This window comes from Geotrypetes seraphini, chromosome 16 (genome assembly GCF_902459505.1).
Source record: "Geotrypetes seraphini chromosome 16, aGeoSer1.1, whole genome shotgun sequence".
Taxonomy (NCBI): Eukaryota; Metazoa; Chordata; class Amphibia; order Gymnophiona; family Dermophiidae; genus Geotrypetes; species Geotrypetes seraphini.
In genome coordinates, this window is record NC_047099.1 from 1016823 (window position 1) to 1029692 (window position 12870).

General features: G+C 45.2%; 2 protein-coding genes across 4 annotated transcripts in view; both read right to left on the reverse strand.

Moving 5' to 3' along the window:
- The window catches only part of ENO2 (enolase 2), a 73672-nt gene extending 68621 nt beyond the window's left edge, over positions 1-5051 (reverse strand). Inside the window, exon 1 of one of the 2 annotated variants that reach the window (XM_033924174.1) lies at positions 4762-5051. In XM_033924174.1, coding sequence (XP_033780065.1) covers positions 4762-4929 — 168 coding nt within the window. In that variant the 5' untranslated portion in view covers positions 4930-5051. Of the gene's footprint in view, positions 1-1955; positions 2138-4761 lie in introns of those variants that run through there. The other variant, XM_033924175.1, reaches the window with a different exon arrangement.
- A 2752-nt stretch (positions 5052-7803) lies between these two features.
- TPI1 (triosephosphate isomerase 1) lies at positions 7804-12163 on the reverse strand. 2 transcript variants are annotated; one of them, XR_004537249.1, is made up of 8 exons: positions 11976-12163; positions 11301-11424; positions 11126-11210; positions 10903-11035; positions 10656-10741; positions 10411-10498; positions 8103-8329; positions 7804-7975 (listed from the first exon to the last, which is right to left on the reverse strand). XR_004537249.1 is itself a non-coding variant. In XM_033924183.1 (7 exons), the coding sequence occupies exons 1-7, from the start codon at positions 12085-12087 to the stop codon at positions 8211-8213; spliced, it is 747 nt and encodes a 248-aa protein (XP_033780074.1). In that variant the 5' UTR covers positions 12088-12163; the 3' UTR covers positions 7804-8210. The 2 variants fall into 2 exon arrangements, 1 of the variants encoding a protein (XP_033780074.1); XM_033924183.1 differs by having other exon boundaries at positions 7804-8329.
- Positions 12164-12870: the final 707 nt, after the last annotated feature.

Genomic DNA, 12870 nt, shown 5'->3' on the forward strand with positions numbered 1-12870 from the left:
GCTGCTCTCTCCTGCCTCTCCTTGTCGGCGGTTCGCGGTCAGAAAATATCGCGAATGACCGGGACTGCAAACCGCCGACCGCGAATGACCGGGGGAACACTGTACTTGTTAATTGACTTAGATGGGAATTTCTGCTATAATAACTATTACCTCAAAATCACTTAACCAGTAGTGACACCAGCATGGATGAACTTGCTTTCCTGAAGTACGCCTTTCTCAGCGTGTCCAGGTGAAGAAAGGACACTGCAGCCCAATAACCCAGGAGAGATCCAAGACTTAAATCGCAAACTCAACCAAATCAGCTCTTGGCTGAGCCAAAATATGCTTGTCCTAAACATTGAAAAACCAAAGGAGTTCTGTTCCTCTGTTCTGACAAGAAAGATCTTATGATCCCTATCTGCATTGAAAACATTCCAATCCAAATGGATTCCAGGATAAATTGCTAGGAGTTATTCTCGACAATAAAAACTTTCCTACCGTGATCAAATAAGCTTGGTCGTCAAGAAATGCTTCTTTAAACTAAAAATGATCCGCTCTATTTCTACGCTTTTAGACCCTCCTCTAATCATCCTTATTCAGCTCCTTGTTATTTCCCAACTTGACTACTGCAATTCCTTATAGCAAGGCTCAACACAAAAAGAAATCCGCAGACTACAAATTCTTCAAAACACTGCCATAAAACTCATCCATGAAGCAAAAAAATATGATCACGTAACTCCCCTGTTCTGAAATGCACACTGGCTACTTATTTCCCATCAGATCACCTACAAAGTGCTCCTGCTCACCTTTAAAACAACATAAGAACATAAGAAGTTGCCCCCGCTGAGTCAGACCAGAGGTCCATCTTGCTCAGCGGTCCGCTCCCGCGGCGGCCCATCAGGCCTAGTGCCTGAACAGTGGTCCCTGATTAATTTTGTAACTTACCTCTAATCCCATCCCTATAATCTACCTTTACTCTTATCCCTCACAAACTCCCCTGCTTTCATTGATAAACTTATTCTTCTTTACTCCTCTTCAAGAATGCTAAGAGCCAGCTCTCAAAATCTTCTAGTAATCCCCCCATATTCATGAAATCTTCTATGATACAACTCGTAAACCAATCTTCTCCATTATAGCCCTAACATTATGGAATGTGATGCTCCATGAACTCACACAAGAATCATCTTTACCAGTATTTAAATCTAAGCTAAAAACATTCTTATTTCAAGACGCTTTCATTGCAAGATAACCTTCTCACACCATAAGAACAAAACCAAAACAAAAAGACTTTGTATTGTACTTACCATGTTTACCCAAAAATAAGACAGTGCCTTATATTAATTTTAGGCCCAAAAACACACTAGGTCTTATTTTCAGGGTATGTACATGATCATCTCTCCTTTCCTCTCCTTCACAATTCTTCCTCTTTCTTTTCTCTCCCCCACATGTGCAGCATCTTTCCTCCCCCCATCATGCAGCAGGACCCTTGCCCAGCTTTCCTTCCGTCCCTCCCATCTTTTGTGCAGCAGAACCCCCATCCTTCCCTCCCTTCCGAACCCCACCAACCGCGAGCGAGCCCTACATACCTCCTTAAGCAGCGTCGGGCCAGCATCACGCTAAATATGCTTCTTTGGCCTTCTCCGCCCGTGAATTCACTCTGCCATGTCATCAGTAATGCGGCAGAGTGAATTCACAGGTGGACAAGGCCGAAGCAGTCTAGTCTGTCTTTTAAAACCGTCTTTCAAAACCATCTAGAAAGATACTGCGGATATCCAATCTAGCCAATAGCCAATTCAAGATAAAACTAGCAATCTAACAAAATTACTAAGTAACAATATTTCACTTGCTAAATTCAACTTTAAGATGTCTTCTCCTCCCCCAGTGATTTACAAAGCACCTGCACTCAGAGCACATGATCCAACGGGAATGTGATATAAAAGGACACTTGGGACTGTCATGTCCCTTGCCATTCCTACCTGAAGGTGTAAGCCGAGTGTTCTTCCTCTACTCATCCAAGGCTGTGGTCCAAGTGTCCATTCACCGCCTACCGAGAATGTAGACCGAGTATCCTAGCCAACTAGAGCTCACATGCATAGAGGCTTACTGAGAGTTAGGCACTAGGCCCGCATTCCTCCTCTCAAGAGTCACCCCAGAGTTCTTGTTTTCAAAAACTCAAACTGTGCCTTTCTGCTGGGAATCCATTAATCAAGCCCCCTTTCAGTTCAGGGTGAGGTCCCTCTTGAGCCCTCAAAATGTCCCCTAAGGGTTGAGGGGGTCCAAGCTAAAGTTCCTCTCCCTATTAGCTTTTTAAAGCTATTTAAAGCTTTAGGAGTCTTTTTTCTTTATAAATCACCCCTTTTCTCTGCAATCCACTTATTATGCAAATTAGGATGCAAATTATTTATTTATGTCCAATGGCAAGGTCATTCAATCTTTACTATTGGGCAACACAATACTCTGGGAAAATAGGGACAGCTGGTTCCTATGTGCATGTACCCACCTAGTCTTCCACTATGACTAGAACCACCCCATTAGGAACTAGGTGGACCTGGCTATTCCCTGTTTAACCATGGTTACCTATTGCTCATCCTTAAGGGAACTCTGGGGAGGGGTAGACTCGAGAAAGTACTCTCTCATGTGATGGGACATACACCCCATCACAGGGACCTTAGAAATCTGCCTAACACTGGCTTGACTTCCCAGTTACCAATGACGTACCACTACTGGTTGGATGGTTTAGTGAGGTACTTGGAGTGGCCCAACTGATGATCAAACATGAAGTAATGATCCACACCGTATTGGCAAATTTTCTTAGTTCCAGCGTCATTCTTAAGCATGTACTGTTTATCAAAATATCCACCTCTGTTCCTACTGAATTTATCACAAAAGACCTCGGCAACGCCACTTAAGACTCAGAAAGCTATCACTGTCTGCAAGCTTTATGTGTCCACTCGTCATCAGTCTTACTTTCAATATCTTTATAAACTAAACAAAAACTTAGCTTCTGGATCATAAGAACAACCTTACTAGGTCAGACCAACGGTCCATCAAACCCAGTAGCCCGTTGTCACGGTGGCCAATCTAGGTAACTAGTACCTGGCCAAAACCCAATGAGTAGCAACATTCCATGCTACCTATCCAGGGCAAGCAGTGGCTTAACAGACTATGGATTTTTCCTCCAAGAAATTGTCCAAACCTTTAAAACCAGCTACACTATCCACTCTCAACCTCGTACAATGCGTTCAAGAGCTTAACGATTCTCTGAGTGAAAAACTATTTCCTCCTATTGGTTATGAAAGTATTTCCCTAGAACTTCATTGAGTGTCCTCTAGTCTTTGTAATTTTTGATGGAGTTCTACTCCCCTCAGTCGTCTCTTTTCTAAGCTGAAGAACTCTAACCTTTTTAGTCTTATACGAGAGGAGTTCTATCCCCTTTATCATCTTGGTCGCTCTTCTTTGAACCTTTCCTAGAACTGTTATATCTTTCTTGAGATAAGGAGACCAGAACTGAATGCAATACTCTAGGTGAGGTCGCACCATGGAGCGATACAGAGGATTATAACATTCTTAGTCTTGTTAACCATCCCTTTTTAAATAACTCCTAGCATCTTGTTTGCTTTTTTGGCCGCTGCCGCACTTTGGGCAGAACGTTTCATCGTATTATCTACAATAACACCCATATCCTTTTCTTGGGCACTAACCCCCAAGGTGGACCGTAGGCATCCGGTAACTGTGATTTGGGTTATTTGTCCCAATGTGCATCACTTTGCATTTGTTCACATTAAATTTCATCTGCCACTTGGATTCCAATTTCCTAAGGCCTGCCTGCAATTTTTCACAATCTGCATGAGTTTTAACAACTTTGAACAGTTTAGTGTCATCTGCAAATGTAAACATCTCACTCGTTCCAATTTCCAGATCGTTTATAAATAAGTTAAATAGCACCGGTCCCAGTACAGACCCCTGAGGCACTCCACTGTCTACTCTCCTCCATTTAACCCTACCCTCTCTTTTCTATCCAATAACCAATTCCTAAACTTTGCCACCTATCCCATGACTCTTTCATTTTCTCAGGAGCCTCTCAAGAGGAACTTTGTCAAAAGCTTCCTGAAAATCTAGATACACTACATCAACCAGCTCACCTTTATCCACATGTTTATTTACAGCGTCGAAGAAGTCAAGCAAATTGGTGAGGCAAGATCTCCCTCGGCTGAACCCATGCTGACTCCGTCTCATTAAATCATGTTTGTTTACTTGTTCCACAATTTTATTTTTAATGATTGTTACTACCATTTTGCCTGGCACCGAAATGAGGCTTACCGGTCTGTAATTTCCCGGATCTGCCCTGGAGCCCTTTTTCAAAATCAGCAAAACATTGGCTACCCTCCAATCTTCAGGTAGTACAGATGATTTTAGCGACTGGTTACAGATCACTAACAGCAGGTCAGCAATTTCATGTTTGAGTTCTTTTAGTACCATTCTGTCCAGGTGATTTATCACTTTTTAACTTGGTCATGTGGGTTAGTACAACACGTCCTGCTTTGTCAAGGATCTCCCCCTCTCTGTGCCACAGATGCCATTTACATAACCCTATTTTCTCTAGCAAGATCCCAAGGAATAAAACAGATTTCACGCTGCTTATCCTGAAAAGTGCTGTGATTACTTGGATGCAAATATCTGAGCTATTCTCTGACAGCCACAGAGATCTGTGCTCCCCTCTCAGCTTCAGCCAGGGTTTCCACACTGCTTCTCTTCCTGCAGTGCCTCCGGCATAGTTCTTACCTCACTGCACTTGAACACATTTGGGAATGCCCTGTGAATGGCATATGCAGACAACAGGCTCTGAAGAGATGCTGAACTGCCGGCAGGCGTCTGGTTAGAAACTGGAAAGCAAATATGAGAGATTTTCCATGGAGCGGGGATATGAAACAAAGGTGAAGATACGCTCATGACATTGTCCTTGAAGAGGAAACCGCAGAATCATCTGCTCACTGGGGACAGAACACAACTGCTTTCCTTGTGTCCTGATGGGGGTTTAGGATAGAATCTTGTGTCAGTTTCTGTAATTAATAGTAAAATCGCTCAAGTGCGCAGGATAATTTATGAGTATGGGATTTGTTGCTATTCTGAGCCTTAGGGATGTGAGTGAAATAAAAATCGTACTCTGTGCAGACCAGGTTTCTCTTAAGAGTAGCAGCCACCTTTGTTAAAATGTTGCAAAGCTTTGCAGTGGAGCATCTTCAGGTTTCATAGAAGCTGGACTTGTTCCTTCAATTAAATACAGATTTTTAAATTCATCTTTTGATTTTCAAAAGCCTAAACTGAAAATTAGACACAATGTAGCTCCTTTAGATTGAAGGCACAAGAGGCTTATTTTGGAGTCTTGGCAGGTCAGGGGACCTTTAAAGATGTTGGGGAGACGCCAAGAAATCAGTCTGAGTGTTTTTTCCCAGTTGAAGAACCATAACTAGCTTCATGGGCACTGAAGCAGTCTCAGGGCCGCCGCGGGCATGATGGACCAGCAATGATAAGGCAAACAGTGCCAAATAAAATGTTCAAAAATCCTGAGCTTTGAATGCTTTGTGCCAGCTGAGGTTGGGGGTCACGTAAGATTCCCTAAATATCATTGAACTGTCCGTGGTTCTGAATCTCATGTATTTATTCATTTTAAAAACGTGCCATTCACTCTATCCTCAGTTCCAGATGGAATACAAATTCACAAAGAACTAGACCAAATTCAGTAGAAAAGCAGTAACTGCATCTATTTCGTTCCTTGTTTTATTGCAAAGGTTGTACGGGAGAGGGCGCGGGTCAGAGGGTGTGAAGGATGGACATTGCTGTGGTGCTGATGGGTTCTACAATATTTACAGATCATGCGAGTCCTCCTCGTATCTCGTTTCCATTGTGGCATCATGATTACCCTAGCGGTGCTGTTGGGAAGGTGGCAAGCTCTTTCATTTGTTCTCTGGTGCCGTACTGCAGCCTGTCCCCATCTTCGAGGTACAAAGTCTTCCTCTGTCAAGCACAAAGGAACAGGCGCTAGTCTCTACCTTCGAGTGGAGCTGGAACCCGTAGAAAACTAAGACAAAAGCTTTGGAAATCAGATTTCTTTGACAATCTTTGAGAAAAACACTAGAGCCACTTGTAGCAAAACAGGGTCCAAAGTCTTAAAATGGGCAAAACACTAAGATCCTGATTCTATAAATAGTACCTAGGTTAAGCGACCTCCAGGCACCCTAACCACGGACGCCCACTGATGTCTTAGTTACACATGGAGCTAAATTGTTTTTAATTGGTATAAAACCAATGTAAAACCTCCCCCCCCCCCCCCCATTCTAGCAACACCTAAGGTGAGGCACCCTCTACATAGTAACATAGTAGATGACGGCAGATAAAGACCCGAATGGTCCATCCAGTCTCTGATGACTAACAATGCCTACCTGAAAAGTGTGGTCAGGGTCGGAGAACAGGCATGGCTGCCAGGCGTCTCCAGGTGGTTTAATATGCCACCCCTACCACAGGGACACCTGGCGCTGTTTACAGAATGAGGCCCTAAGGTAATTTTGATAACAGCACCGAGGCTGAGAGAGCAGGAAAGTGACTGTTTTAGCCTGTGTATGTCTTTCTATAAAAGGAGCAAAGTGCCAGAGTTGTAGTTGATTGAAAGCAGAAATATTTACACACCTGAATGTTAGCATGTAACATATACACGTCATTACATGACCAAGTGAATCAGCTGTGCCCTAGAAGGCCTGATGGCCCCTTCACATCACTTACCAGCCCCAAGTACTGGACTACATATTTAGTTCAAATGTATTATACCCGGCCAATAACTCCTAACTCCCACTCACCCTAAGATACCTATGTCTCATCTTACCATTCTCGCTGCGAGAAACTCCCCAATACCTTTAGGTCCTGCTTGTCTGTCTAAATTAGATTGTAAGCTCTTCTGAGCAGGGACCATCTATTACATGATAAATGTACATGTGCAGCACTGCATCCACCTTTCAGCACATCAGAAATGATAAATAGAAGAGCCAATCAGGCTCCAGCATGTTCATCAACCTGAAGTTCCCCACTTACAGAGGCCATTCCCCAAGCCACAAAAGGAGGGTGACAGTATCCCTCTACTTCCCCCAACCACTCCCTTAAAAACAGCCGTGTTTTACAACTCGGGCCTGGCGTACCCCCCTTGGCAGTCAAGTTGTCAGGATATCCACATTGAATTTTTATACACTGCCTCCTTATATGCAAATTTATTTCCTGCATAGTCATTGTGGAGATCTTGACAACCTAACTGGCAAGGGAGGACTCCAGGTGCGAGTTGAGAACCCCTGCTCTAAGCAAACCTTTTGCTGGTTTCTCTAACTTAGCACAGGGCCAATGAGTACAACTGCTCCTTGAAGCTGCGATTGCTGGTGAGCAATCGGTCAAAGGCTGAGCTTCCTTCTGGTTCTGAGCTGTTTCTATAAACAATCCTTTTTACACAAAAGGACAGCCTTTATGTTCCCTGCAGTACCTATACAAGATATTTTGTATTAGGGGAAGGGTGGCATAAGCATTTTTTGAGCACTGCGATGGTACACGTGCTCCATCACCGAGCTTGAAGCACAGATATACTACTACTTATGGAGCTTTTTTGTTTTCAAGTCGATCTGATTTAGAGGTATTTTTATCTGTACCTCATAGTTTTATTTTTACACCCTGCAACCAAAGCTTAGAGGCAAAAAGGGACCCAGTAGGCTGCTGTCAGTAAATGTATTTTTACTTCATGTCTACGATCCACATGTTCTGAGGATAGACCAGTTACTCATTCACACAGAGACCACTTCACTTTAGTTTTATTTCAGTAGGATAGGGACACACAAGGGGCCTGCTTTGTACTGGGGCAGCTTTCAGGCAAAGATACAGGAGATAACAAGGACACATCTACCACCCTCACCCAACTTACAAATACAGACACCATAAAGCAGGGGTTTCAAAGTCTTTCCTTGAGGGCTGCAATCCAGTCGGGTTTTCAGGATTTCCCCAATGAATATGCATGAGATCTATGTGAAGACTGCTTTCAATGCATACTCATTGGGAAAATCCTGGATTGCAGCCCTCAAGGAGGGACTTTTGAGATCTCTGCCATAAAGTAACCGTTACCATCAGCTAAAAAGCCAAGGTGGCAGACACTGGACATTTGTAAGTAATCATGGTACAATACAGAAGAGGAAGATGAACCAGCTTCAGTGTTTGGCATTAATGATGTCAATGAATTCTGGCTTCAGGGATGCTCCGCCAACTAAGAATCCATCCACATCTGCCTGGGATGCCAGTTCCTTACATGTAGGACCTGTTACGGAGCCTGAGGAAAGAGAAAAACAGGATAAGGAGGTCATTCTGCAACTGCTCCAGCTCTGCTAAAAACCACCTTCTACAGCAGTAGATCACGCAATTCATAAGCATAAGTACAAAGCCTTACGCCAGTGGCTCCCAACCCTGTTCTTAAGGACCCCAAGGCCAGTAGGGTTTTCAGGATAGCCCTAATGAATATGCATGAGAGAGATCAGCCTATAATGGAGGTGCCAGGCATGCAAATCTGCTCCATGCATATTCATTAGGGCTCTCCTGAAAACCCAACTGGCCTGGGAGTCCTCCAGGACAGGGTTGGGGAACCACTGCCTTGTTTCTTTTAGCTACAAGGAGCCCTTCACATTACTACATTTTCAGTGTTAAGGCCTCTAGGGCAGTGGTTCCCAACCCTGTCCTGGAGGAACACCAGGCCAATTGGGTTTTCAGGCTAGCCCTAATGAATATGCATGAAGCAAATTTGCATGCCTATCACTTCCATCATATGCAAATCTCTCTCATGCATATTCATTAGGGCTAGCCTGAAAACCCGATTGGCCTGGTGTTCCTCCAGGACAGGGTTGGGAATCACTGCTCTAGGGGGTCTACTAATCCCACCTTCTCTCACTCCACAATCCTCATGGCAAGGGCAGAGAATGTGGATTATTCATGTCCCTTACACTCTGAATATGCCTTTCCCCCACCCTCTGCCAGAATTACCTCCCTCCCGTCCAGCGTTCACAGGAGGCCACTGCAGTTAAAGTCACAGCAGCCATTTTGACTACTAGAGCTTGCAGGGCTGAGAGAACTGGGGGACTGGTGCTACCCTGAAGAGGCCACTTGACCATCAGCCCGTGGTTTATGTTTCCGCCACCCTCTAACCTTCAGCCATGGCTAATGCTCTGCAACACCGATCACGCCCATAGATACAATTAAATTGCAAGCTATTGACTCAGTTCAAGTTTGAATCTGGAAAAGTAAAACAAACAAAAAAGTCTAGAGTTTAGATGTTTACTCCATTGGGGGGGAGGAGAGAAGAACAACATCCCCCATGATTCTGGCTCTAGCTTAGCTCCTCTTCAGCAACAGACAGGCTCTGTTAAGCTAATTATATGCAACACCAGGGGTGCCCAAATGGTCAATCGCCTTTATGATCTTGTTCTTCCTGCCTCCCCAAGCCAGGCACATACAAGCGCCAGACCCAGAAGCCTTCACCTCCGAAGTCAATTTTGACGTTGGAGAGGAAGATCTGTGCCAGCCAATCGCCGCCTGGCTGGCCTGGAACTTCCTCTCTGACATCAGAATTGACGTCGTAGGCAGGAAGAAATTGTCGTGGTGACTTGGGGGAGGGAGGGCAGGAGGAGAGAGAAAGAAAGAAAAGGGGAGGGAGCAGAAAGAAATATTGGATTTACAGAAGAAGGCAGTGCAACTAGAGACTCATGAAATCACCAGACAAAAATGTAGAAAAATGATTTTATTTTCAATTTAGTGATAAAAATGTGTCCGTTTGGAGAATTTATATCTGCTGTCTATATTTTGCACAATGGCCCCCTTTTACTAAACCGCAATAGTGGTTTTTAGCGTCGGAAGCTGCAAGGGGCATTCAGTGCAGCTCCCTGCGCTAAAAACCGCTATCACGGTTTTAGTAAAAGGGGAGGGGGTATATTTGTCTATTTTTGTATAGTTGTTACTGAGGTGACATTGCATATTTTAAAGTCATCTGCCTTGACCTCTGAAAAAAACCCCGAATACAAATGATAATTAACATTTTCTCTGTGTAGTGTGCTTTGTGTTTTTAAAAATTTTATTGTTGGTTGATCGTTTTGACTGTCATTTTAAAAGTAGCTTGCAAGCCAAAAAAGTGTGGGCACCCCTGCGCAACACTATAGCATCAAAGGTTTGCTATGACCAATGGTGCAGAGAGAAAACTTGATGAAAACATTCATGTCACTGAATATTTTCTAGAAGTCCTCTCTCCTATTGAAAGTGTAGTGGATTAAGGTAGTGAAGCAGAAGCACTTATGCCAAATTGTGGCTGTGAAGACTTATAAAGCATTGATTATGGCAACCGTTAGCCACAGGGCCCTGGTGATTTACCTCCATAGATAATACGAGTCGAGTTTGCCACATCTTCAGACACCTGGCTCTTTAGCCACCCCCTCAGCTTGCAGTGCACTTCCTGAGCCTGCCAAGCAAAACAGCTGCATATTAGCTACTTCTGCATTATACAGTAACATTCAGGAAGGGAGGGGGATTTGTGTCTAGGTCTCTTCATAGCAAATCTACTATTAATATACACCCTTCGCCCAACAGGAAGGCAAGGCAATTCTACCCTCCTTTACCTGCTGTGGAGTTGCCGTTTTACCAGTTCCAATTGCCCAGACAGGCTCATAAGCTAAGACCACCTTACTCCAATCCTTCACATTGTCTACAGAGAAAATAAAAAGCAAGAACAAAAAAGAATAGGCTTCAGCACAATGCCTCAATCAAGGAGATTAAATGGGCCCCCAAGACGGGCCATGACAGGTCCCTACGAAAGGGAGGGACTAGCGATGTGGAAAGCTTCTAGCTCATGGGCCTCACACTCACCTGCAATCACCTTTGTCTGTTGAAACACCACTTTCTCCGTTATTCCCGCCTCTCGCTCATGTAGCTTCTCTCCAATGCAAGCAATGACCCCTAGCCCCTCTGCCAAGGCGTGTGCCACCTTCTGCCCAATCAGCTGTGAAAGGAAAAGCAGCAGGATTGGAGAAATGCCACCAACTGCTCCTCCCATTAGGAGCCCACCAGTCCTCTCAATGAAAGGCCTCACCTCATCCGACTCCCCAAAGACGTGACGTCTCTCAGAGTGCCCCAAGATCACCCAGTGTGCACCGCAGTCTTTGATCATGGCAGGACTGAGGTGTGACAAGAAATGAGACCGATCAGATGACATCATGCCAGGATTAACACAGCCCCCTGCCCGTCAGTGCCCCCCACCCACTCACCTGATCTCCCCGGTGAATGCTCCCTTTGCCACCTTGTAGCAGTTCTGTGCTGCAACACCAATCTTGGCATCAAGTTTCTGCCGAGCAAAATCGATGTAGATGGCAGGTACACCGCAGACCACCTCTGGAGACACAGAGAGGTAGAGTGGTATCGCACACCAGCAACTCAGAAACGGGTCTGGGTCCTGCAGCCCCCACCCCCATGGATATAACAGTGGGCAGGGGAGGAATAAGAGAGGGGCTCAGATTCTCAAGGCTGACTTTAAGAGCCAGGTCAGCCACCAGACCTTTAGACTTACTATATATATACACCCCACCCCCAAGTCTGGGCAGCTGTCTCCATCTCCAATCTGATGCCTCCCCCCCCCATGCTGACCCAGCAAAGGTCACTACTGCTGCCCTTTACACTGTAAGATAAGATTATGTCAATGGAGAGGACTAGGGTCTAGATATAGAAACAGCTCCTAGAGATTCAATCCCTGCATAGCAAAAGGGCCGCAATCCGGATTTCCCATTGAATGCAACCCGTTCCCTAGGGCAGTGGTTCCCAACCAGGCCAATCGGGTTTTCAGGCTAGCCCTAATGAATATGCATGAGAGCGATTTGCATAGGCATGCAAATTAGCTTCCTGCATATTCATTAGGGCTAGCCTGAAAACCCAACTGCATCTCTTACCCGTGTCGGCGCTCAGCTTGCCCGCGTTGAGGACGCCGATCAGCTCGGCCAGGCTCTTCTTCTCGCCGTTCATCTTCCAGTTGCCGCCCACGAAGAATTTCCTGTGCACCATGATGACTGCGAGCTCGAGCTGAAGGTCACGCGCGCCCCGAGCGCCCGCCGATCCAGGCTGCTTTTAAAGGGAGCCACGCGCGGGCCCCGCCCAGCCAGCCGCCGGCCCTCCAATCGCGCCGCCCCGCGCCTCATGACGTCAGGGCGGCCATCTTGAGTGTGGGCAGCTAAAGGCCAAATGGCGACATCTACCTCCCTCTCTTAACTCATTCACGGCTACACATCTCTCCCCTCCAAAGAATACAGATTGAGCTATTTCAGTCAGTCCCCATCCGCCTTATGACGAAGATCACCCACCATTTTAGGAGCCTTCCTCTGCACCAGGGCCACAATCCAATCGGGTTTCCCCAGTAAATATACATTGAAAGCAGTGCATGCACATAGATCTCATGCATATTCATTGGGGAAATCCTGAAAACTCACTCCATCCTTTTTATATCTTTTTGAAGGTGCGGCCTCCAGCATTGTACACAATATTCTAAATAAGGGGCATCAATACCTCCTTTTTCCTACTGGCCATACCTCTCCCTATGCAACCTAGCCCCTTCTAGCTTTTGCCGTCATCTTTTCAACCTGTTTGGCCACCTTAAGATCATGACATACAATTGCACCCAGGTCCCGCTCTTCTGTCACGCACAAAAGCTCTTAACCCCCTAAACTGTACCTTTGTGATTTTGCAGCCCAAACACATTTGTGCATTTCATAGCATTAAATTTTAGCTGCCACATTTCAAGCAAAGTAGCAAATCTTGCATGACAGCCCTCCAGCAATATCGCTTCTAAAT

Coding starts and splice junctions, on each gene's coding strand:
- TPI1 (XM_033924183.1), bottom strand. CDS start 12,087: ATGGTGCACAGGAAATTCTTCGTGGGCGGCAACTGGAAGATGAACGGC. Junction 10,499..10,655: donor AAACGGCAACTCCACAGCAG/GTAAAGGAGGGT, acceptor TTTGCTTGGCAG/GCTCAGGAAGTGCACTGCAA. Junction 8,330..10,410: donor GACTCGTATTATCTATGGAG/GTAAATCACCAG, acceptor CTCTTTCCTCAG/GCTCCGTAACAGGTCCTACA.